This window comes from Elephas maximus, chromosome 23, assembly GCF_024166365.1.
Source record: "Elephas maximus indicus isolate mEleMax1 chromosome 23, mEleMax1 primary haplotype, whole genome shotgun sequence".
Lineage (NCBI taxonomy): Eukaryota > Metazoa > Chordata > Mammalia > Proboscidea > Elephantidae > Elephas > Elephas maximus.
In genome coordinates, this window is record NC_064841.1 from 46,458,389 (window position 1) to 46,485,074 (window position 26,686).

Here is a 26,686-nt window from a genome sequence, read left to right on the forward strand (position 1 = left end):
AATGAGGATGACCTCTATGTACAGGATATATTAAGGGAAGAAAGGAAGGTGCAGAATAGCAAGAGGGAAGAAATATAAATATATGTTTATATTCATATTTATATGCATAAAGCAACACTGCAAAGACAAACTAATAAAAATGGTCACCTATTGCATTTGGGGAACGGGCTGAGGTAGAGGGAACAGAATAGAATTCAAACTTCTACAAGTACATTGTTTTAATATAATTTTTAGTTTTAAATCATGCAGATGTATTAAAAACCCAGTGCCGGCGAGTTGCCTACTCAAAATACAAGAAGTACTTATATGAGCACTATACGTATTCTCTCAGTAAACAAAACTAGTGACTGTGGCTCTTCATATTGGATATTAGGCAAATGTGGACACTGGAACATAATAATTACAGAATTTTAAATTTGGAACGGACTGCTATCATCTCATTTACTGGTTTATCTCATTTACTGGTTCTTAACTTTTTTTGGATTCTAGACTCTTTTGGGAATCCAATGAAAGCAATGACTTCCCCCAAACATGCAAAATTTTACATCTACAAACTCCTCTGAAGTCTAGGTTAAGGACTAATAATCTGCCCCAATCCCTTCATGCAACTCAGATTCACAGAGTAACTTCAGCCTCGTCTATGGCAGTGGTGGACACTATGGCTGCCTAACCCAGCATCCACCTTCCCTTCATCTTTGCTAACTAGATCCTTAGTCTGTTTTGGCATCCATTCTTCCCGACACAACTCAGGGAAAGATGGCCATTTCTGAGTCAATCATGTTACTCCATTTTCCTTGCCAGCAATTGGCTTAGGATGGGCACATGATTCATTTCTGAACAAAGGAGTAAGAGTCTGCTTGGGGGGGCTTCCTGTAAGAGGCACAAAAAGAAGTGTTCCATATGCGATGCTATGAATTGCTGCAGCACAAGATGATCATGCAGAAAGCCAGGCTGAGAGTGACGCTGTCACTTACAATGGAAGAATGCAGAGATGGAAAGAAGCTGGGATATTGATGGTAACACTGAGTCTATACCAGTAGCTACCCTACAACCGTACTTCTTATTACATAGGATAATAAAGCTCCTTATTGTCTAAGTCACATAGTTGTGGTTTTCAGATTCTTTTACCGAAAGAATCCTAACTCATCTCATTATCTATAAAATTATTTTACAATGTAGCAACTCTAAACAAATGTCTACATTTGTACTACTATGCCGACATATGTCTTGGAAGAAGTACTGCCAGAATGCTCCTTAGAAGCAAGGATGGCAAAACTTTGTCTCACATACTTTGGATATATTATCAGGAGGGACCAGTCCCTGGAGAAGGACATTATGCTTAGTAGAAAAGAAGGACATCGAAAAAGAGGAAGACCCTCCATGAGATGGCTGACACTGTGGCTGCAACAATGGTCCCAAGCATAACGATTGTGAGGATGGCACGGGACCAGATAGTGTTTCACTCTGTTGTACACGGAGTTGCTATGAGTTGGAACTGACTCAATGACACCCAACACCAAAATGCTGACATATTCATGTTTGGAATACGGCTTAGAGAACTTCTCCAAGGACCCAAAGCATTCTAAAATGGTTTGATAATTTGTTTTTGCACGTAACTCTAAGGACAACTTCTGTGATTCAGTGTTACCTTTATTCATCAGATTAAGACTCCTGAAAATACTTTAAATTGAATTATACATTTAAGAAATTTACCTGGCAGAGTTCCTCTTTCTTAGATAATAGTGTTAGGTTAACTTCTTCAGTTGTTGTACCTTTGTGAGGTATTAATCTGTAGAATTCAGTCATCATCTTTTGCAATTGTTCTGCTGTTTCTCCATTTTTCAGTGCTGTCTTTACTAGAAGGAGAATGCCCTCTGCCTTGCTCACCTTTAAATATAAGATGATATACAATAATTAAAATTAGAGAAACTTGCGGCCAAGATGGCGGACTAGGTGGATGCTACCGAGGATCCCTCTTGCAACAAAGACTCGGAAAAACAAGTGAATCGATCACATACATAACAATCTACGAACTCTGAACAACAAACACAGACTTAGAGGTGGGGAACAACAAATACAGGCAGACAGCGATCATTTTCAGAACCAGGAGCCAGCGTACCAGGCAGGTGACCTTCGGAGCCCGATTTGGGGCAGAGCCCAGGGGGGCAGACGGCACAGACAAGGGGCCCAGCCCTAGCCCCCGAACTCATCCCGGGAGGGAGCCTAGCCGGTTGGCGTGGGCGGCGTAGCAGCACAGCTGGTGGGAGAAGTCCCCGGGAGACAGTGACGGATCTTGGACCGGGGAGAGCAGCGTCCCAGCCAGGGAGCCGTCCCACTGGGATTTTGGCGGGTGCGGGCGGAGCATGAACGCGGGGATCAGCTCTATATTCTGAGGTGCTACACTCCTAGTTCTCTGATCCCTCCCCCACCCTCCCCAGGCGGCTCCATTAATATCCGAATACCCTGAGCCAGAGGGAGAATTCAGATAGGGATCTGACTGCATTTTTTTTTAGCTGATTACCTGGAAAAACTAGTTTCCCAGTAATGGCTTGGAGACAGCAGTCCATATCAAACCACATAAAGAAACAGACCATGACAGCTTCTCCAACCCCCCCAAACAAAAGAATCAAAATCTTTCCCAAATGAAGATACAATTCTGGAATTATCAGATACAGAATATAAAAAACTAATTTACAGAATGCTTAAAGATATCACAAATGAAATTAGGCTAATTGCAGAAAAAGCCAAGGAACACACTGATAAAACTGTTGAAGAACTCAAAAAGATTATTCAAGAATATAGTGGAAAAATTCATAAGTTGCAAGAATCCATACAGAGACAGCATTCAGAAATCCAAAAGATTAACAATAAAATTACAGAATTAGACAACGCAATAGGAAGTCAGAGGAGCAGACTCGAGCAATTAGAATGTAGACTGGGACATCTGGAGGACCAGAGAATCAACACCAACAAAGCTGAAAAAAAAATCAGATAAAAGAATTAAAAAAAATGAAGAAACCCTAAGAATCATGTGGGACTCTATCAAGAAGGATAACTTGCGAGTGATTGGAGTCCCAGAACAGGGAGGGGGGACAGAAAACACAGAGAAAATAGTTGAAGAACTCCTGACAGAAAACTTCCCTGACATCATGAAACACGAAAGGATATCTATCCAAGATGCTCATCGAACCCCATTTAAGACTAATCCAAAAAGAAAAACACCAAGACATATTATCATCAAACTTGCCAAAACCAAAGATAAACAGAAAACTTTAAAAGCAGCCAGGGAGAAAAGAAAGGTTTCCTTCAAGGGAGAATCAATAAGAATAAGTTCAGACTACTCAGCAGAAACCATGCAGGCAAAAAGGGAATGGGACAACGTAAACAGAGCACTGAAGCAGAAAAACTGCCAGCCAAGGATCATATATCCAGCAAAACTCTCTCTGAAATATGAAGGAGAAATTAAGATATTTACAGATAAACACAAGTTTAGAGAATTTGCAAAAACTAAACCAAGACTGCAAGAAATGCTAAAGGAGATTGTTTGCACTGATGACCAATAATATCAGGTACCAGCACAATACAAGGTCACAAAACAGAACGTCCTGATATCAACGCAACTCAAATAGGGAAAGCACAAAAACAAACAAATTGAGATTAATTCTAAAAAATAAATAAATAAACAAAATGATACACATAACAGGGAATCATGGAAATCAATAGATAAACGATCACAATAATCAAAAAGAGGGACTAAATATAGGAGGCATTGAACTGCCAGACGGAGAGTGATACAATGCGATATAGAACGATACAAGTTAGGTTTTTACTTAGAAAAATAGGGGTAAATAATAAGGTAACCACAAAAAGGAATATCAACTCCATAACTCAAGAAAAAAGCCCAGAAAAACGTAACGACTCAACTAACATAAAGTTAAACATTATGAAAATGAGGATCTCACAATCTACTAAGAAAAACGTCTCAGCACAAAAAAGTATGTGGAAAAATGAAATGGCCAACAACACACATGAAAAAGCATCAAAATGACAGCACTAAAAACTTGTTTATCTATAATTACGCTGAATGTAAATGGACTAAATGCACCAATAAAGAGACAGACAGTCACGGACTGGATAAAGAAACACGATCCATCTATATGCTGCCTACAAGAGACACACCTTAGACTTAGAGACACAAGCAAACTAAAACCCAAAGGATGCAAAAAAATATATCAAGCAAACAAAAAGCAAAAAAGAAGAGGAGTAGCAATATTAATTTCTCACAAAACAGACTTTAGACTTAAATCCATCACAAAAGGATAAAGAAGGACACTATATAATGATAAAAGGGACAATTGATCAGGAAGATATAACCATATTAAATATTTATGCACCCAATGACAGGGCTGCAAGATACATAAATCAAATTTTAACAGAATTGAAAAGTGAGATAGACACCTCCACAGTTATACTAGGAGACTTCAACACACCACTTTCGGAGAAGGACAGGACATCCAGTAAGAAGCTCAATAGAGACATGGAAGACCTAATTACAACAATCAACCAACTTGACCTCATAGACTTATACAGAACTCTCCACCCAACTGCTGCAAAATATACTTTTTTTTCTAGTGCACATGGAACATTCTCTAGAATAGACCACATATTAGGTCAAAAAACAAATCTTTGCAGAATCCAAAACATCGAAATATTACAAAGCATCTTCTCAGACCACAAGGCAATGAAACTACAAATCAATAACAGAAAAACTAGGGAAAAGAAATCAAATACTTGGAAGATGAACAATACCCTCCTGAAAAAAGACTGGGTTATAGAAGACATCAAGGAGGGAATAAGGAAATTCTTAGAAAGCAACGAGAATGAAAATACTTCCTATCAAAACCTCTGGGACACAGCAAAAGCAGTGCTCAGGGGCCAATTTATATCGATAAATGCACACATACAAAAAGAAGAAAGAGACAAAATCAGAGAACTGTCCCTACAACTTGAACAAATAGAAAGTGAGCAACAAAAGAATCCATCAGGCACCAGAAGAAAACAAATAATAAAAATTAGAGCTGAACTAAATGAATTAGAGAACAGAAAAACGATTGAAAGAATTAACAAAGCCAAAAGCTGGTTCTTTGAAAAAATTAACAAAATTGATAAACCATTGGCCAGACTGACTAAAGAAATTCAGGAAAGGAAACAAATAACCCGAATAAGAAACGAGAAGGGCCACATCACAACAGACCCAACTGAAATTAAAAGAATCATTTCAGATTACTACGAAAAATTGTACTCTAACAAATTTGAAAACCTAGAAGAAATGGATAAATTCTTAGAAAAATACTACCTACCTAAACTAACACATTCAGAAGTAGAACAACTAAATAGACCCATAACAAAAAAAGAGATTGAAATGGTAATCAAAAAACTTCCAACAAAAAAAAGTCCTGGCCCGGACGGCTTCACTGCAGAGTTCTACCAAACCTTCAGAGAAGACTTAACACCACTACTACTGAAGGTATTTCAAAGCATAGAAAAAGACGGAATAGTACCCAACTCATTCTATGAAGCTACCATCTCCCTGATACCAAAACCAGGTAAAGACATCACAAAAAAAGAAAATTACACACCTACATCCCTCATGAACATAGATGCAAAAATCCTCAACAAAATTCTAGCCAATAGAATCCAACAACACATCAAAAAAATAATTCACCCTGATCAAGTGGGATTTATACCAGGTATGCAAGGCTGGTTTAATATTAGAAAAACCATTAATGTAATCCATCACATAAATAAAACAAAAGATAAAAACCACATGATCTTATCAATAGATGCAGAAAAGGCATTTGACAAAGTTCAACACCCATTTATGATAAAAACTCTTACCAAAATAGGAATTGAAGGAAAATTCCTCAACATAATAAAGGGCATCTATGCAAAGCCAACAGCCAATATCACTCTAAATGGAGAGAACCTGAAAGCATTTCCCTTGAGAACGGGAACCAGACAAGGATGCCCTTTATCACTGCTCTTCTTCAACATCGTACTTGAAGTCCCAGCCAGGGCAATTAGGCTAGACAAAGAAATAAAGGGTATCCAGATTGGCAAGGAGGAAGTAAAGCTATCACTATTTGCAGATGACATGATCGTATACACGGAAAACCCTAAGGAGTCCTCCAGAAAACTACTGAAACTAATAGAAGAGTTTGGCAGAGTCTCAGGTTATAAAATAAACATACAAAAATCACTTGGATTCCTCTACATCAACAAAAAGAACACTGAAGAGGAAATAACCAAATGAATACCATTCACAGTAGCCCCCAAGAAGATAAAATACTTAGGAATAAATCTTACCAAGGATGTAAAAGACCTATACAAAGAAAACTACAAAGCTCTGTTACAAGAAATTCAAAAGGACATACTTAAGTGGAAAAACATACCCTGCTCATGGATAGGAAGACTTAACATAGTAAAAATGTCTATTCTACCAAAAGCCATCTATACATATAACGCACTTCCAATCCAAATTCCAATGTCATATTTTAAGGGGATACAGAAACAAATCACCAGTTTCATATGGAAGGGAAAGAACCCCCGGATAAGTAAAGCATTATTGAAAAAGAAGAAGAAAGTGGGAGGCCTCACTCTACCTGATTTCAGAACCTATTATACACCTACAGTAGTCAAAACAGCCTGGTACTGGTACAACAACAGGCACATAGACCAATGGAACAGAATTGAGAACCCAGATATAAATCCATCCACGTATGAGCAGCTGATATTTGACAAAGGACCAGTGTCAGTCAATTGTGGAAATGATAGTCTTTTTAACAAATGGTGCTGGCATAACTGGATATCCATTTGCAAAAGAATGAAATAGGACCCATACCTCACACCATGCACAAAAACTAACTCCAAGTGGATCAAAGACCTAAACATAAAGACTCAAACGATAAAGATCATGGAAGAAAAAATAGGGACAACCCTAGGAGCCCTAATACAGGGCATAAACAGAATACAAAACGTTACCAAAAATGATGAAGAGAAACCAGATAACTGGGAGCTCCTAAAAATCAAACACCTATGCTCATCTAAAGTCTTCACCAAAAGAGTAAAAAGACCACCTACAGACTGGGAAAGAATATTCAGCTATGACATCTCAGACCAGCGCCTGATCTCTAAAATCTACATGATTCTGTCAAAACTCAACCACAAAAAGACAAACAACCCAATCAAGAAGTGGGCAAAGGATATGAACACACATTTCACTAAAGAAGATATTCAGGCAGCCAACAGATACATGAGAAAATGCTCCCGATCATTAGCTATTAATAGAGAAATGCAAATTAAAACTACGATGAGATTCCATCTCACACCAACTAGACTGGCATTAATCCAAAAAACACAAAATAATAAATGTTGCAGAGGCTGCAGAGAGATTGGAACTCTCATACACTGCTGGTGGGATTGTAAAATGGTACAACCACTTTGGAAATCTATCTGGCGATATCTTAAACAGTTAGAAATAGAACTACCATACAACCCAGAAATCCCACTCCTCGGAATATACCCTAGAGATACAAGAGCCTTCACACAAACAGATATATGCACACCCATGTTTATTGCAGCTCTGTTTACAATAGCAAAAAGCTGGAAGCAACCAAGGTGTCCGTCAACGGATGAATGGGTAAATAAATTGTGGTATATTCACACAATGGAATACTACGCATCGATAAAGAACAGTGACAAATCTCTGAAACATTTCATAACATAGAGGAATCTGGAAGGCATTATGCTGAGCGAAATGAGTCAGAGGCAAAAGGACAAATATTGTATAAGACCACTAGTATAAGATCTTGAGACATAGAAAAAACGGAGAAGAACACATACTTTTGTGGTTACAAAGGGGGGAGGGAGGGAGGGAGAGGGTTTTTTATTGATCAATCAGTAGATAAGAACTGCTTTGGGTGAAGGGAAAGACAACACACAATACAAGGAAGGTCAGCCTAATTGGACTGGACTAAAAGCAAAGAGGTTTCCGGGACAGCGGAGCAGGGGCTGGGGTCTGGGGAACATGGTTTGAGGGGACTTCTAAGTCAACGGGCAAAATAATTCTATTATGAAAACATTCTGCATCCCACTTTGAATTGTGGCGTCTGGGGTCCTAAATGCCAACAAGCGGCCATCTAAGATACATCAATTGGTCTCAACCCACCTGGAGCAAAGGCAAAGGAAGAACACCAAGGTCACACGACAACTAAGAACCCAAGAGACAGAAAGGGCCACATGAACCAGAGACCTACATTATCCTGAGACCAGAAGAACTAGTTGGTGCCCGGCCACAATCGATGTCTGCCCTGCCAGGGAGCACAACAGACAACTCCTGAGGGAGCAGGAGGCCAATGGGATACAGACCCCAAATTCTCATAAAAAGACCATACTTAATGGTATGACTGCGACTAGAGGAATCCCGGAGGCAATGCTCCCCAGACCTTCTGATGGCACAGGACAGGAACCATCCCTGAAGACAACTCATCAGACATGAAAAGGACTGGTCAGCGGCGGGGAGAGAGATGCTGATGAAGAGCGAGCTAATTAAATCAGGTGGACACTGGAGAGTGTGTTGGCAACTCTTGAGTGGAGGGGGGATGGGAAGATAGAGAGAGAGGGAAGACGGCAAAATTGGCACGAAACGAGAGACTGAAAGGGCTGACTCAATAGGGGGAGAGCAAGTGGGAGAAGGGAGTAAGATGTATGTAAACTTACATGTGACAAACTGATTGGAATGGTAAATGTTCACTTGAAGCTTAATAAAAATTAATTAAAAAAAAATTAGAGAAAAAGTGAAGGACCATGTATAAAAATATCTAAAATAATTGTTAGACATGTTGCAACTTCCAATTTTCTATTGGACATATGCCAAAAACAAATACTGATCCTAACTGTAGATGTGTCTCATGAGGGTGGCGCCATGAGGATTCTTCCAAAACTGGGCTCTGCATAACTACAGGAAAGAACCAAATTCTTATGTATCTACACACATATGGACATAGATAGATAAAGACACAGATAAATATCTATCTATAAACAATACACAGATATACTTGTATATAAAACCAAACCAAACCCATTGGCGTCAACTCATTTCTGACTCATAGCAACCTTATTGGACAGAGTAGAACTGTCCCACAGAGTTTCCAAGGAGCAGCTGATGGATTCGAACTTCCAACCCTTTGGTTAGCAGCTGTAGCTCTTAACCACTGTGTCACCAGGGCTCCTAGCTATATATAGATTAGATAGATAGATATAGATTAGATAGATAGATACTTATATACATACACAGATACATAGACACACAGATACATACATACATACATAGATGGATAAAAACATGATTGATAAAGAGAGAGAAAGAGATACATATAGAGAGAGGAATGCTAACACAATAGTAGGAGACTCATTTTTAACATAAGGAATTTAGAAAGATGCCAGACTCAAACTAGGAACAAAAACCTCAAGAACATGTTTCTAATTATACATGTACTTTATGGGCTTTAACCCAGGAAACATTTTTCTCCATAAAATAAATTAGTTCAATTTCACAGAGGAAAATTGTCTGTTATTTTAATACGACAACACAGCTGTAGAAGACGTACCACTGGGAATAGTTTCTTCCATTTGCTCTTTCAATTGCAATTAGCCATAATTGCATTTTCTATTGTGTTGGAAGCATATCTGCCTTTCCCTAAGATAGTCAGAAGTTACAGAGCTCTAGAAGTAGTTAGCTATGAAAAAGGTTAAGGTTTGGACATTAGCTGATAATCAAGACCATTCATATCCCTCAGGCCTATTACTAACCTCTTGACCTACACGATCAAGAATCGTAATTTGCCAGCAGTAAAAAGCTATCATTGATCAGCTCTTGTATTTGAGCATTTTACAGACAGGAATGTCTAGTTTTCTTGGAAGCTTATTTTCCCCTTAGTGCTCTCTATGCTCTTTTTCTCCAGGGTAAAAGGAAAGAACAGTCAACTATCAACTCAATTTGACGAGTACTAAAACATAAGTGTTATTATTTAAGCTAATGAATTAGGAAGCAGGTTTGTTATGTTAGGGGTTATGTTTCAAGGACACAGTGACTTACATCATTAAGGCTGATTTTGTTCACTGGCTTGATAAGCGTGTGCTCCAGATGGCCCAGCGTTTCCGCCCAAATCATCTCCACCAAATCACTGACCTCTTGGCTCAGAGTATTCAAATTTATTACCTCCTCCAAAAGCAACTGGAACAACAAAAAACAAAAAAAATCAACGAAAAGTTATCAAGAGTGAATGAGTTTAAAATTAACACAAGGAGAAGAAGAGAAGTGGGAGAAGAAATAATTACAGCCCAGAAGAGGGTCACCCCAGCCAAAAAACAACTCCTCTTCTAGGTCTATCCTGTTTCAGGCCTCTCCCTCTGTCTCCTTCATACACTTGCCTCTAATTTCCTCCCTCTCTTCCTGTCCCTTTTTTTTTTTTTGCTTGCCTTTTGCCTTCAAACCTCACCCTGTAAGTTTGAGTCCTTCCAGTGGCATTAAGTACATGTAGTCAGAGCATTCAAATTGTGGTGTTGGTGAGGAAATTGAATATACTGTAGACTGCCAGAAAAACTAATAACCCAGTCTTAGAAGAAATACAATCAGAAAGTTCCATAGAAGCAAGGATAGTAAGACTTCAACTCACTTTCTTTAGACATGTCATTGGGAAAGACCAATCACTACAAAAGAACATCATGGTGGGTAAAATAGAGCGACACTGAAGGCAAGGAAGGACCTCAACGAGATGGACTGATACAGTAGCCAAAACAATGGACTCAAACATACCAACAATCATGAAGACCGTGCAGGACCAAGCAACATTTTGTTCTATTGCACATGGGGTCATTATGAGTCAGTGCTGACTTGATGGCAAGTAACAACAAAAAGTCAAAGTTAACCTAAATTGGTGTGTAAACCTTCCCTGAAAGCACAATAAAATATTATTTAAAAAAAAGAAAAAAAAGTGAGGGTTAAGGATCCCTGACTTCTGGCTTGGATCATAATAACTCTTTTCAAAGCTATGAGGGTTTGTTGCTGATATAGGCGATTTTTTTTTTTTTTTTTTTTATAGGCAATAGGCTTTGTGGGTTATCCTGGAATTCACTTCCCACTCAGCCTCCATGCCTCCCTGTCGGTTCACCTTTCCTTCTCTTAACTCCTACTCTTCTCTCCTACTGGCTTTTTATTTGTATAGAGAAAACATTTCCATTAAATGTATTAAAATCAGGACTTCCAGGAAGATGGCAGAGTGAACAGATCTAAAATCCAGACCCTCTTTACAAGAACAACAATAAAAGCAACTAGAATCCAGTACAAAGCCCTCTGGAATCATGGACAATGAAAAACAGCAAGGAACTGAAAATTGAATAAAAGCGACGACAAAGCACAAAGTAGGGAAAGCAGCTCTTCCACTTTCCCTGCCTGTCCCTTTCCTGGTACAGCAGTGGGATGCTCAGGCAGCAGCCTAACAACCAACTCACATCGTCATTTGGCACACAGCTCTCAGCTCATGAGAAGGGACCGCTTAAACTTGAGCTCTGAAACCAGGAGCAGATCTTTGACATAGACAGTGTATTTAGCTCCTAACTGGCTGATCTACACTGCCATTGAGAGCACAGAACTCCGGCACCTCCGGATCCAAGGCCAAAAGCAGATCTCTAGTGCAAACAGTTTGAGAGGCCTCCACTCATCTCCTCCTAGTGTGGCAGAGGGAGGGCCGGGAGCCACAGAGCCACACCAACGGTGGGCATACGAATCTCTGCGACACAGGAAGGGGTCTGGTGGCTTGTGGCTCCTCGACCAAGGGTGGCTTTCCTGGGCAGACCAGAGAGGGTGCCTCCAGTCCCTACTAGTCAGCAAAGAGAAGCCTGAAAACCACCTGGCAATGACCCAGGGCACAATCCAAGCCACAGTGCATAAACAGTTGGCCCTGCCACAGAAAGGTCAGATTTGCACAGAGCATGACCAAGACACCTGAGCAGTCAGACCTGGGCAAGAATGGCTTGGTGAGCACAACCTAAGCTAGAGTTCTGGTAAGTCCTAGGCAACAGCAACATGGTACATGCAGCACAGACCTCAGTATATGAACAATTGGGCCTGGGACAGAAAGATATGGACAATGAAGCACAGGCCGAGACACATGAATAGTAGGACTTGGGGCAGAGCGGCCTCGTGAGCACAGTGTAAGTGAGAATTCCCGTAAGTTCCAGGAAAGAGCGGTGCATGGGTACAGTGCAGGCTGCAGTGCACGTGCAGTCAGGCCCACAGTGGAGAAGAATGAAGGGTGCATTGTGGGCCCAAATTCCTGGGCAGACAGATCTGGGGCAGAGTGGCTCAGGAAGCACAGAATTGGCTGGAGTTCCCGTGAGTCCCAGGAAGAAACAACAAGGTGAACACAGCAGTCTGGAGTTCATGAATAGTGAGGACATGTGGTAAATTGGCAACAGTTGCTGCTTCCAGGGTGGGACTCTGAGGTTGGTATAGTACAGATGATACTTCTGGAACAGGAATCTGTGGTGTGTCTGTGACTGCTGCAGCTACTGGGAGGGGCCTAGTGCCAGAGTTGTAAGGTCAGGCCTCACAGGAAAGAGATCTGTGGTAAGCAGTCAAAGATAGCTGGTAATATCTAAAGGGGGAAAGCTGCTGATGGGACATGGCCAGTGTCTCTGAGGAAGGCATCTGGTACCAAAGTAATATGGTCAGTATGCCCAATATCTGGCGGGGAAGCAATCACACCAAGTGCTACAAGCCACGCAGTCTGGTGCTGAAGTGGCTCAGCCACCACCACCCTTAGGGAACCTAGAGGTGAAAGTGATGGCTGGTGTCCCAGGGCAGTGAGACCAATGAGGAAGGGACAACACCAAGTACACCTAGATGGGGAGTCTGGAGTGAAAGCAGAGAACTACAAACTTCAATAAATTAAAAAAATAATAATAACAACAACACTAAAGAGGAAGAAGAGCAAAGGCAGAGCCAACATGGCACTACAGACATAAGCACCATGCTGTCCCTCCACAGCAAAGACTCAAAAAATTAAGTAAAACAGAGACAAACATCAATCCTGGAACTCTAAGTGTCAAATGAAGACACAAAAAACTCAACCAAGCACCAAATGGAATAAGAAACTGACAGAAAATAGAGAGCATGGAGAGATATGTGCAGAGGTCCCTATCACTTAACACAGCACAGATTCACCATCTTGGGCACCTGCTGAAGATTGGAATATAAGAAGTATGGAAAAGCAGCTTCAAAGATCTCCCAACAGGAGACATAGCACCCAGTAACCAGCGATGTATGTTTTCCCACCCTCTATCCTTCTCCTCCCTGCTGCTTGGCCTCCATCACTTCCTAGCCAGGAAGAACAGGATCTGTGCCACTTGGATTTGACCCACCTACATTGGAGATCGGTGGACAGGGAGTACAGAAAAGCAGCTTCACAGAGCTCCAGCATGAGACAGAACGCCCGAAACTGGGATATATACTTTCCCGCTCCCCACCCTTCATACCACCCCTTGGCTGGGAGGGACCAGGCTGCTTGGATTTGGCCCATCCACAGTGGCTGGTGCCATCGCTGCCATTTGTTTGTTGCTAGTATCACCTTTTTCTGCTTCTTTTGGTTTCCTTGCTGCATCTAACCACCTTCCCCCTCCTTCCTCTTGACTACCTGGCCCCAAAAGCCAGTTTTGCTTCTTCTTGGAAGGCTGGTGAAGCACCACTCAGCTGGGGAACTACTTCCCCAGACCGAGCCACCATGCTGGTGGGAACCCCAGGGCCATTTTATTTGTTTTGTTTTTATTGTTGTTTTCTTTTTCTTTTCACAGCTCAGGAGCCCCTTCTAGTGAAGCTGTCCTGCCCAGCTTGGGAGACACTGCCCCAGTTTGCAAACCCATGCCAGTGGGATCCCTGGGGGCATTTCTTTTTTTGTTTTGGTGTTTTGTTCTGTTTTGGTTTCTTTTTCTCTTCGTGGCTTGGGAGCCCCTTCTAGACAGGCTGTCTAGGCAGCCTGGGAGCCACTTACCCGGTCTTTGCAGCTACACCGGTGGAATCCCTGGGGGCTGTTCTTTTCTTTTTTCTTTTCTGCTTTTTCTTTATTTTACTGTTTTTTCCTTTTTCTTTCTTTTTTTCTCCTTTTGTTTTTACCATTTCTTGATTTCTCATTTCTCCACTCCAACAATAAGCACTCTTCTTTGTTTGTTTCTTTTGGCTCCTGTTTCTCTCTCCATTCTCTTCTTTCCCATATTCATCTTAGCTGCACACATCAAAATCTCCCACTCCTTCCTACCTACCTCTACTTTGCACTGAACATCACACCTCCGAACAGGACAGGCACAGCTCACTGGAATCTGTCCTGATTCCCAACTCATGCTGTCGGGCCAAGTACATGCCACAAACAACCCATCCCAGCCCTTGCCCTTCAGCTGAACTTACCCTCTGCACCACATTTGAGCAACTGGCCCTGTCCATTGGACAAGGATTTCATAAGTATCATGCCCACAGACAAGCAAATAACAAACAACAAACAGCATGCTTGCTCAAACATAACCAAATAAAACAAAAAAGCAGGGTGAAACAAATCCACAATCAATAAACAAAGAAAATAACTACTGAATATCCCAAAGACAGCAGACAATACCAAAACATATTTGAAAAAAAAAGGACAGAGGGAGAGGGGCCCAAGATGGCTGACTAGGTAGACGCTACCTCGGATCCCTCTTGCAACAAAGACTCGGAAAAACAAGTGAATCGATCACATACATGACAATCTATGAACCCTGAAAACCAAACACAGATTTAAAAAGTTGACCTGAGTGACAGAGAATGAGAATGAACAACTACGGGGAAGCAGCGACTGTTCGGACCTGGAGCCAGCGTCCCTGTCAGGTAACCTTGGCGCCGGGCTTAGGACTGGGCCCAGTGAAGCTGAATACAACATCTTGTGACGGCGCAAACACGGGGCGCAGCCCTACCCCCCTGAACTGACCCCAGGAGGGGGCCCAGCCGCTCCGCGCAGGCAGTGTGGTGATGCAGCTGGTGGGAGAAGTCCCCAGGAGGCAGTGACTGGTTTTGGAGCAGGGAGTGCAGCGTCCCAGCCGGGGAACCTTGGCGCCGGGCTTTGGACTCGGCACAGGGGAGCTGAACACAGCATCTGGTCATGGCACAAACACGGGGCACGGCCCTACACCCCTGAACTAACCCCGGGAGGGGCCCCAGCCAGTCCGCGGAGGTGGTGCGGCGACGCGGCTGGCGGGACGAAAAGTCCCCGGGAGGCAGCGACTGATTTTGGAGCTGAGAGTGCAGCGTCCCAGCAGGTGAACCTTGACACTGGGCTTTGGACTGGCAGCGGAGGATCTGACTGCAGCTTCAGCGGGCCAGACCCTCGTGGACAATCTCCACACAGCCAGCACACATAGGCGACACGCCCCTCGGGAATCTCAGATAAAATACTCATCCCAAGCAAGACAAGCAACTTTGGCTATATTCCAGGGTGCTACCCTCTGCTGTTTATCTGAACCCTCCCCTCTCCTTCCCAGGAGACTTCATTAACATTGGAATTTCCTGAGCCGGGGGAGAACGGCTCCGGCTCCGCTGCTTCGCTTTTCCCTTTTTTTTTTTTTTCGGTCTGTTCCTAACCCATTCTTCCAGCCTGAGAGAAGCAACCACAAAAAACCCAGGGACCAAAAATCCTTCCCTAATTGGACTAAAAACACCGAACCAGCTCCAGCCAAGCATATATGATCCAAATCTCGGGCTTTCATCCTTACAGGGAACAAGGTGGCTGTTATAATGCAAAGGCAGTTCTGACAGGGACCTGACTGCATTTTTTTTTTAGCGGATTTACTGGAAAAACAAGTTTCCCAGGTCTGATATCTCTGCGTATTCAACAGAGCCTTAACTGACCCACAACAGGGAACTGGGGGCTGAAGCTCCCCCCAGACGACCTAGCCTCTTGCCTTAGGGGTCTAAGGACGGTGACACCTACCAATCAGTAGAGGTACTTGCATTAGGGGGCCTAACGTACAGCTACAGAGCCCTCCCACCAAGGTGCTATAGGAATAGAGACACACCTACCTCACTGACAATCGGGGGAAGCCTGTCAGCATCCTGCTCCCCCTGGAGTGTGAACCCCAGTTGCTAATAGAATCTGGTGCATACAACTATCATCACTACTTCTCGAGGTGGATAGGTGTTAGGGTGCAGCACACACTGGATGACCCAAATCAGATTCTACTCAAGAATAGTGAATAGACTCAGGCATATATACCTGGCAACAGCCCAAACCAGCTGGTAATAGGTGATAAGTAAGTCAAGGGCTACAACAAACAAGACAGCACAATCTAGTAGCCCATCCACGTATATTGAAAGAAAACAAGATAAAACTCAGTGAGCAATTATAGAATAAATCACTACTATATCTTAGTGATGGCTTGGAGACAGCAGTCGATATCAAACCACATAAAGAAGCAGACCATGACTGCTTCTACAACCCCCAAACAAAAGAATCAAAATCTTTCCCAAATGAAGATACAATCCTGGAATTATCAGATACAGAATATAAAAAACTAATTTACAGAATGCTCCAAGAAATCAGGGATGACCTCAGAAATGAAATAAGGCAAACTGCAGAAAAAGCCAAGGAACACACTGATAAAACAGTTGAAGAACTCCAAAAGATTATTCAAGAATACAGTGGAAAAATTAATAAGTTGCAAGAATCCATAGAGAGACACCATGCAGAAATCCAAAAGATTAACAATAAAATTACAGAATTAGACAACGCAATAGGAAGTCAGAGGAGCAGACATGAACAATTAGAATGCAGAGTGGGAAATCTGGAGGACCAGGGAATTAAAACCAACATAGCTGAAAAAAAATTATGATAAAAGAATTTAAAAAATTGAAGAAACCCTAAGAATCATGTGGGACTCTATCAAGAAGGATAACTTGCATGTGATTGGAGTCCCAGAACAGGGAGGGTGGACAGAAAACACAGAGAGAATAGTTGAACAATTGCTGACAGAAAACTTCCCTGACATCATAAAACACAAAAGGATATCTATCCAAGATGCTCATCGAACCCCATTTAAGATTGATCCAAAAAGAAAAACACCAAGACATATTATCATCAAACTTGCCAAAACCAAAGATAAAGAGAAAATTTTAAAAGCAGCCAGGGAGAAAAGAAAGGTCTCCTTCAAGGGAGAATCAATAAGAATAAGTTCAGACTACTCAGCAGAAACCATGCAGGCAAGAAGGCAATGGGATGACATATACAGAGCACTGAAGGAGAAAAACTGCCAGCCAAGGATCATATATCCAGCAAAACTCTCTCTGAAATATGAAGGTGAAATTAAGATATTTACAGATAAACACAAGCTTAGAGAATTTGCAAAAACCAAACCAAAGCTACAAGAAATACTAAAGGAAATTGGTCAGAAAACCAATAATATCAGACACCAGCAATACGTAAGGTCACAGAACAGAACATCCTGATATCAGCTCAAATAGGGAAATCACAAAAACAAATTAAGATTAATTAAAAAAAAAACTGCTCAAAACAGGGAATGAATGAAGTCAATATGTAAAAGATAACAATAATCAAAAAGAGGGATTAAATACAGGTGGCATAGAACTGCCATATGGACAGTGACACAAGGCGATATAGGACAAGTTCGGTTTTAACTTAGAAAAATAGGGGTAAATATTAAGGTAACCACAAAGAGGTATAACAACTCCATAACTCTTAATGACAACCAAAAAAAACATAACGACTCAGCAAACATAAAGTCAAATACTATGAAAATGAGGATCTCACAATTTACAAAGAAAAACGTCTCAGCACAAAAAAGTAAGTGCAAAAATGAAATTGTCAACAACACACATAAAAAGGCATCAAAATGACAACACTAAACATTTAAAAAAAATTTTTTTTTAACACTTACTTACCTATACTTACGCTGAATGTAAATGGACTAAATGCACCAATAAAGAGACAGAGAGTCATGGTCTGGATAAAGAAACACGATCCGTCTACATAGTGCCTACAAAAGACACACCTTAGACTTAGAGACACAAACAAACTAAAACTCAAAGGATGGAAAAAAATATATCAAGCAAACAATAAGCAAAAAGGAGTAGCAATATTAATTTCTGACAAAATAGACTTTAAACTTAAATCCACCACAAAGGATAAAGAAGGACACTACATAATGATAAAAGGGACAATTGATCAGGAAGATATAACCATATTAAATATTTATGCACCCAATGACAGGGCTGCAAGATACATAAATCAAATTTTAACAGAACTGAAAAGTGAGATAGACACCTCCACAATTATAGTGGGAGACTTCAACATACCACTTTCGGAGAAGGACAGGACAACCAGTAAGAAGCTCAACAGAGACATGGAAGACCTAATTACAACAATCAACCAACTTGACCTCATTGACTTATACAGAACTCTCCACCCAATTGCAGCAAAGTATACTTTTTTTTCTACTACACATGGCACATTCTCTAGAATAGACCACATATTAGGTCATAAAACAAACCTTTGCAGAATTCAAAACATCGAAATATTACAAAGCATCTTCTCAGACCACAAGGCAATAAAAGTAGAAATCAATAACAGAAAAACTAGGGAAAAGAAATCAAATACTTAGAAACTGAACAATACCCTCCTGAAAAAAGACTGGGTTATAGAAGACATTAAGGAGGGAATAAGGAAATTCATAGAATGCAACGAGAATGAAAATACTTCCTATCAAAACCTCTGGGACACAGCAAAAGCAGTGCTCAGAGGCCAATTTATATCGATAAATGCACACATACAAAAAGAAGAAAGAGCCAAAATCAGAGAACTGTCCCTACAACTTGAACAAATAGAAAGTGAGCAACAAAAGAATCCATCAGGCACCAGAAGAAAACAAATAATAAAAATTAGAGCTGAACTAAATGAATTAGAGAACAGAAAAACAATTGAAAGAATTAACAAAGCCAAAAGCTGCTTCTTTGAAAAAATTAACAACATTGATAAACCATTGGCCAGACTGACTAAAGAAATACAGGAAAGGAAACAAATAACCCGAATAAGAAACGAGAAGGGCCACATCACAACAGACCCAACTGAAATTAAAAGAATCATATCAGATTATTACGAAAAATTGTACTCTAACAAATTTGCAAAACTAGAAGAAATGGATGAATTTCTGGAAAAATACTACCTACCTAAACTAATACAATCAGAAGTAGAACAACTAAATAGACACATAACAAAAAAACAGATTGAAAAGGTAATCCAAAAACTCCCAACAAAAAAAAGCCCTGGCCTGGATGGCTATACTGCAGAGTTCTACCAAACTTTCAGAGAAGAGTTAACACCACTACTACTAAAGGTATTTCAAAGCATAGAAAATGACGAAATACAACCTAACTCATTCTATGAAGCCACCATCTCCCTGATACCAAAACCAGGTAAAGACATCACAAAAAAAGAAAATTACACACCTACATCCCTCATGAACATAGATGCAAAAATCCTCAACAAATTTCTAGCCAATAGAATTCAATAACATATCAAAAAAATAATCCACCACGACCAAGTGGGATTTATACCAGGTATGCAAGGCTGGTTTAATATTAGAAAAGCCATTAATGTAATCCACCATATAAATAAAACAAAAGACATAAACCACATGATCTTATCAATTGATGCAGAAAAGGCATTTGACAAAGTCCAACACCCATTCATGATAAAAACTCTCAGCAAAATAGGAATTGAAGGAAAGTTCCTCAACATAATAAAGGGCATCTGTACAAAGCCAACAGCCAACATCACTCTAAATGGAGAGAGCCTGAAAGCATTTCCCTTGAGAACGGGAACCAGACAAGGATGCCCCTTATCACCGCTCTTATTCAACATTGTGCTAGAGGTCCTAGCCAGAGCAATTAGGCTAGAGAAAGAAATAAAGGGCATCCGGACTGGCAAGGAGGAAGTAAAATTATCTCTATTTGCAGATGACATGATCTTATACACAGAAAACCCTAAGGAATCCTCCAGAAAACTACTGAAACTAATAGAAGAGTTTGGCAGAGTCTCAGGTTATAAGATAAACAGACAAAAATCACTTGGATTCCTCTACATCAACAAAAAGAACATCGCAGAGGAAATCACCAAACCAATACCATTCACAGTAGCCCCCAAGAAGATAAAATACTTAGGAATAAATCTTACCAAGGTTCTAAAAGACCTATACAAAGAAAACTACAACCTCTACTACAAGAAATTAAAAAGGACATACTTAAGTGGAAAAACATACCTTGCTCATGGATAGCAAGACTTAACACAGTAAAAATGTCTATTCTACCAAAAGCCATCTATACATACAATGCACTTCCAATCCAAATTCCAGTGTCATTTTTTAAGGTGATAGAGAAACAAATCACCAACTTCATATGGAAGGGAAAGAAGCCTCAGATAAGGAAAGCATTACTGAAAAAGAAGAAGAAAGTGGGAGGCCTCACTCTACCTGATTTCAGAAGCTATTACACAGCCACAGTAGTCAAAACAGCCTGGTACTGGTACAACAACAGACACATAGACCAGTGGAACAGAATTGAGAACCCAGATATAAATCCATCCACATATGAGCACCTGATATTTGACAAAGGCCCAGTGTCAGTTAATTGGGGAAAAGATAGTCTTTTTAACAAATGGTGCTGGCATAACTGGATATCCATTTGCAAAAAAATGAAACAGGACCCATACCTCATACCATGCACAAAAACTAACTCCAAGTGGATGAAAGACCTAAACATAAAGACTCAAACAATAAAGATCATGGAAGAAAAAATAGGGACGTTAGGAGCCCTAATACAAGGCATAAACAGAATACAAAACGTTACCAAAAATGATGAAGAGAAACCAGATAACTGGGAGCTCCTAAAAATCAAACACCTATGCTCATCTAAAGTCTTCACCAAAAGAGTAAAAAGACCACCTACAGACTGGGAAAGAATATTCAGCTATGACATCTCAGACCAGCGCCTGATCTCTAAAATCTAAAATCTACATGATTCTGTCAAAACTCAACCACAAAAAGACAAACAACCCAATCAAGAAGTGGGCAAAGGATATGAACACACATTTCACTAAAGAAGATATTCAGGCAGCCAACAGATACATGAGAAAATGCTCCCGATCATTAGCCATTAATAGAGAAATGCAAATTAAAACTACAATGAGATTCCATCTCACTCCAACAACGCTGGCATTAGTCCAAAAAACACAAAATAATAAATGTTGGAGAGGCTGCAGAGAGATTGGAACTCTTATACACTGCTGGTGGGAATGTAAAATGGTACAACCACTTTGGAAATCTATCTGGCGTTATCTTAAACAGTTAGAAATAGAACTACCATACAACCTAGAAATCCCACTCCTCGGAATATACCCTAGAGAAATAAGAGCCTTCACACAAACAGATATACGCACACCCATGTTTATTGCAGCTCTGTTTACAATAGCAAAAAGCAGGAAGCAACCAAGGTGTCCATCAACGGATGAATGGGTAAATAAATTGTGGTACATTCACACAATGGAATACTACGCATCGATAAAGAACAGTGACGGATCTGTGAAACATTTCATAACATGGAGGAACCTGGAAGGCATTATGCTGAGCGAAATGAGTCAGAGGCAAAAGGACAAATATTGTATAAGACCACTGTTATAAGATCTTGAGAAATAGTATAAACTGAGAAGAACACATTCTTCTGTGGTTACAAGCGGGGGAGGGAGGGAGGGTGGGAGAGGGTTTTTTACTGATTAATTAGTAGATAAGAACTGCTTTAGATGAGGGAAAGACAATACTCAATACATGGAAGGTCAGCTCAACTGGACTGGACCAAAAGCAAAGAAGTTTCTGGGATAAACTGAATGCTTCAAAGGTCAGCGGAGCAAGGCGGGGGTTTGGGGACCATGGTTTAAGGGGACTTCTAAGTCAATTGGCAAAATAATTCTATTATGAAAACATTCTGCATCCCACTTTGAAATGTGGCGTCTGGGGTCTTAAATGCTAACAAGCAGCCATCTAAGATGCATCAATTGGTCTCAACCCACCTGGATCAAAGGAGAATGAAGAACACCAACGTCACACGATAACGAAGAGCCCAAGAGGCAGAAAGGGCCACATGAACCAGAGACCTACATCATCCTGAGACCAGAAGAACTAGGTGGTGCCTGGCCACAACCGATGACTGGCCTGACAGGGAGCACAACAGAGAACCCATAAGGGAGCAGGAGATCAGTGGGATGCAGACCCCAAATTCTCATAAAAAGACCGGACTTAATGGTCTGACTGAGACTAGAGGAATCCCGGCGGTCATGGTCCCCAAACCTTCTGTTGGCCCAGGACAGGAACCATCCCCGAAGACAACTCATCAGACATGAAAGGGACTGGACAGTGGGTAGGAGAGAGATGCTGATGAAGAGTGAGCTAATTATATCAGGTGGACACTTGAGACTGTGTTGGCATCTGTCTGGTGGGGGGATGGGAGGATAGAGAGAGTTGGAAGCTGGCAAAATTGTCACGAAAGGAGAGACTGGAAGGGCTGACTCATTAGGGGGATAGCAAGTGGGAGTACAGAGTAAGGTGTATATAAACTTGTCTGACTTGATTTGTAAACGTTCACTTGAACCTCAATAAAAGTTACTTAAAAAAAAAAAAAAAAAGGACAGAATGGTTCCAGCAGGCATCCAACATAAAACACCAGATGACTTTTCTGTAGAAGAAAAGGCACTAGAACTCCCTGATAGGGAATTCAAATCTCTAATATTTAGGCTATCCAAGAGTTGGAGCAAAAAACAAATAAAAACGAGGAATAGGTAAATTCATGAAAAAGGCAGGCAAATTCACAGAAAATACGGATAAAAAATGAAAAATTCAGAAAAATAATACAGAAACAAAGGCAAAAATAAATTCACAACTACAAATCATACAAAAACAACTATTAGAAATCCAAAAGATAAACAATCAGATTTCAGAAATGGACAGTGTCACAGAAGAAGCTGAGGAGCAGGTTTGAAACAGTGGAAGACAGGATCAGCAAAATTGAAGACAAACACCTGGATACAACTTTGTTTGAGGAAAAAATCAGAAAAATGAAAAAATAAAAATGAAGAAACCCTGAGAATTATGTGGGATAAAATCAAAAACAAAAATTTGTGAGTGATCAGAGTGCCAGAACATGGGGAGAAAATGGAAAACACAGAGACGATCATTGAAAAATTGCAGACAGGAAACTTCCCTAACATCATCAAAGATGAAAAGCTGACAATGCAAGAAGCTCAACAAACCCCACATAAGACAGACACCAAAAGAAAATCACGAAGCCATATCATAATCACACTTGCTAAAATGAAAGGCAAAAAAAGAATCCTGAGAGCTGATTGAGAAAAACAAAAAGTCAAAAACACAGGAGAAACAATAAGACTAAGTTCTGATTATTCAGAGGAAACCACGCAGGCAAGAAGGCAATGGGATGTCATATACAAAACCTTGAAAGAAAAAAATTGCCAATGAAGAAAAATATATCCTGCAAAACTGTTATTCAAATATGATGGTGAAATTAGGGCATTTCCAGATAAATAGAAATTAAGGGAATACGTAAAAAATAAACAAAACTTATAAGAATTATTAAAGGGAGTCTTTTGGTTTGAGAACAAAAACCAAGAGACCACAGCCTGAATCTAGGACATGAGATCAAACCAGATAGATACCAACCTAGGAAATGAACTCTCAGGGACTATCCAAAACCAAACGAATTACAACAGGGAACCAGAGAGGTTAATCTGTAAATGACAACACTATGAGAACAATAAAGGATGGAATAAACATTGTTTAGAACTTTCTAATGGAGTTTTCTTTTTTTTTAATGGAGAGGAAGGCAAGGCAATACCAATAGACTGGTTCAAACCAAGGCAGGTAAGGGTAAACATCAGGATAATCACAAAGAAAGTTAACCAACCTGCTCATCAAAATACAGAAGGAAAACATAAAGTCTCATTAAAACAAAATCTACAAAAACCAAAGAAATGAAAAAGCAGTCCACAAACAAAAGGAGTTCAGCACAGGAGAATAAGAGGAACAAGGAAAACGACAGCACCACAAAGGAAAAAAAACCACTGCAAAATGACAGCAATAAACTCACACCTATCAATAATTACACTCAATGTAAAAGTCCTAAATGCACGCATAAAGACACAAAGTGACAGAATGGATAAATAATAATAAAAAAAAAACAGGACCCATCGGTATGCTGTTTACAAGAGACACACCTTATAAGCAAAAATGTAAATTTATTAAAAATCAAAGTATGCAAAAAAATATATCAAGTAAATGGCTTCCAAAAAGAGCAGAAGGGGCAATACTAATCTCACATAAAACAGACTTTAAAACAAAATCCACCACAGAAGACAAAGAAGGGCACTGTATAATGATTAAAGGGATGACCCATGATGGAGACATAACCATAATGAACACCTGTCCGCCCAATGAACAAGCCTCAAAATACATAAAACACTCTCTATCTGCACTGAAAAAAAAATTCACAATAACAGAAGGAGACTTCAACACACCACTCTCGGTAAAGGGTAGAACACGTAGAAAGAAACTTAACGAAGACAAAGAATACCTAAAGGGTACGATCAGCCAACTTGAGCTCATAGACATATATAGAACACTCCCCCCATCAGCTGTAAAGGACACATCCTTTTCCAATGCACATGGAATGTTCTCCAGAGTAGATCAGTTCGTGGGCCAAAGAGCAACCCTCAACAAAATCCAAAACATTGAGATAATACAAAGCATCTCCTTGGACCACAACACAATTAAGGCAGAAATTAACAACAGGAAGAGCAAGAAAGAAAATGTCAATTACATAGAAATTGATTAACACCCTACTTAAAATCCAGTGGGTAATAGAAGAAATCAGAGATGGGATGAAAAAATTCCTAGAATCAAATGAGAATGAAAACATATTATACCAAAACCTTTGGGAAGCAGCAAAGGCAGTCCTCAGAGGTCAATTTATAGTAATAGGTACACACAACAAAAAAGAAGAAATGCCCAAAATCAAACCATTAGCTACACAATTCGAATAGCACTAGCACACACAAAAAAAATGCCCACAGACACCAGGAGAAAGGAAATAATAAAGATCAGAGCAGAAATAAATGAAATAGAGGAAGTTAAAATAATAGAAAGGGTGGGCAGGTGTTCATTATGGTTATGTCTCCATCATGTGTCCTCCCTTTAATCACTATATATTGCCTTTGTCATTTATGGTGGATTTGTTTTAAACTATTTTATCTGAGATTAGTATTGCCACTTCTGCTCTTTTTTGGAAGCCATTTGCTTGATATATTTTTTTTGTATCCTTTGATTTTTAATAAACTTACATCTTTGTAAGGTACGTCTCTTGTAAACAGCATACTGATGGGTCCTGTTTTTTTTTTTTTTTAATTAAAAAACAAAAAGTTAGTCCTTTGAAAGCATCAACAAAATTGACAAACCACTGGTTAAACTGACAAAAGAAAAACAGGACAGGATGCAAAAAAAATAAGATGTGAAATGGGGGACATTACAACAGACCCAACGGAAATAAAAAGGATCATAACAGAATATTATGAAAAATTATACTCCAACAAATCTGAAAACCTAAAGGAAATGGAGAAATTTCTAGAGACACACTACCTACCCAAACTAACACAAAATAATGTTGAAAATCTGAACAGACCCATAACAAGAGAGGAGATTGAAAAGGTTAAAAAAAAAAAAAAAAAAACTCCCAAAGAAAAACAATCACTGGCCCACATGCCTTCACTGGAGTATTCTACGAAACATTTAGAGAGGAGCTTACATCAGTACTACTCAAACTATTTCAGAATATAAAGGAGGAAGTGACACTTCTGAATTCATTCTATGAAGCCAGAATAATCTTGACACCAAAACCAGGCAAAGATACCACAAAAAAAGAAAATTACATACCAATATCTCTCATGAATATAGATGTAAAAATTCTCAAAAAAAAAAAACTCTAGCCAATAGAATTCAGCATCATATAAAAAAAATAATACATCATGACCAAGTAGGATTCATACCAGGTATGCAAGGATCGTTCAACAATAGAAAATTAATCAACATAAGCCACCACATAAATAAAAGGAAAGAAAAGAATCACATGATCACTTCAACTGATGCAGAAAAGGCATTCAATAATGTCCAAAACCCATTCCTGATAAAAACTCCCAATAAAATAATTATGAAGGGAAATTTCTCAACATAATAAAGGGCATCTATGCAAAATCAACAGCCAACATCATTCTTAATGGACAGAGGCTGAAAATATTCCCCTTGGGAACAGGAAGAAGACAAGGGTGCCCTTTATCACCACTCCTATTTAACATTGTTCTGGAAGTTGTAGCTCAAGCAAGAAGGAAAGAAAAAGAAATAAAGGGCATCCAAATTGGTAATGAAGAAGTTAAACTGTCTCCATTTGCAGATGATATGATACTATACATAGAAAACCCAAAAG

At 39.9% G+C, this 26,686-nt stretch overlaps 1 protein-coding gene across 4 annotated transcripts in view; it reads right to left on the reverse strand.

Annotated features, from left to right (window-relative positions):
* Positions 1-26,686, reverse strand: part of PARP4 (poly(ADP-ribose) polymerase family member 4) — a 267,433-nt gene that overhangs the window by 120,425 nt on the left and 120,322 nt on the right. For all 4 annotated transcript variants that reach the window (XM_049867551.1, XM_049867549.1, XM_049867548.1 and 1 more), the window contains 2 exons: positions 10,157-10,294; positions 1,714-1,887 (listed from right to left, as the gene is read on the reverse strand). In XM_049867551.1, the coding sequence (XP_049723508.1) occupies positions 1,714-1,887; positions 10,157-10,294 (312 nt within the window). The remainder of the gene's footprint in view (positions 1-1,713; positions 1,888-10,156; positions 10,295-26,686) is intronic.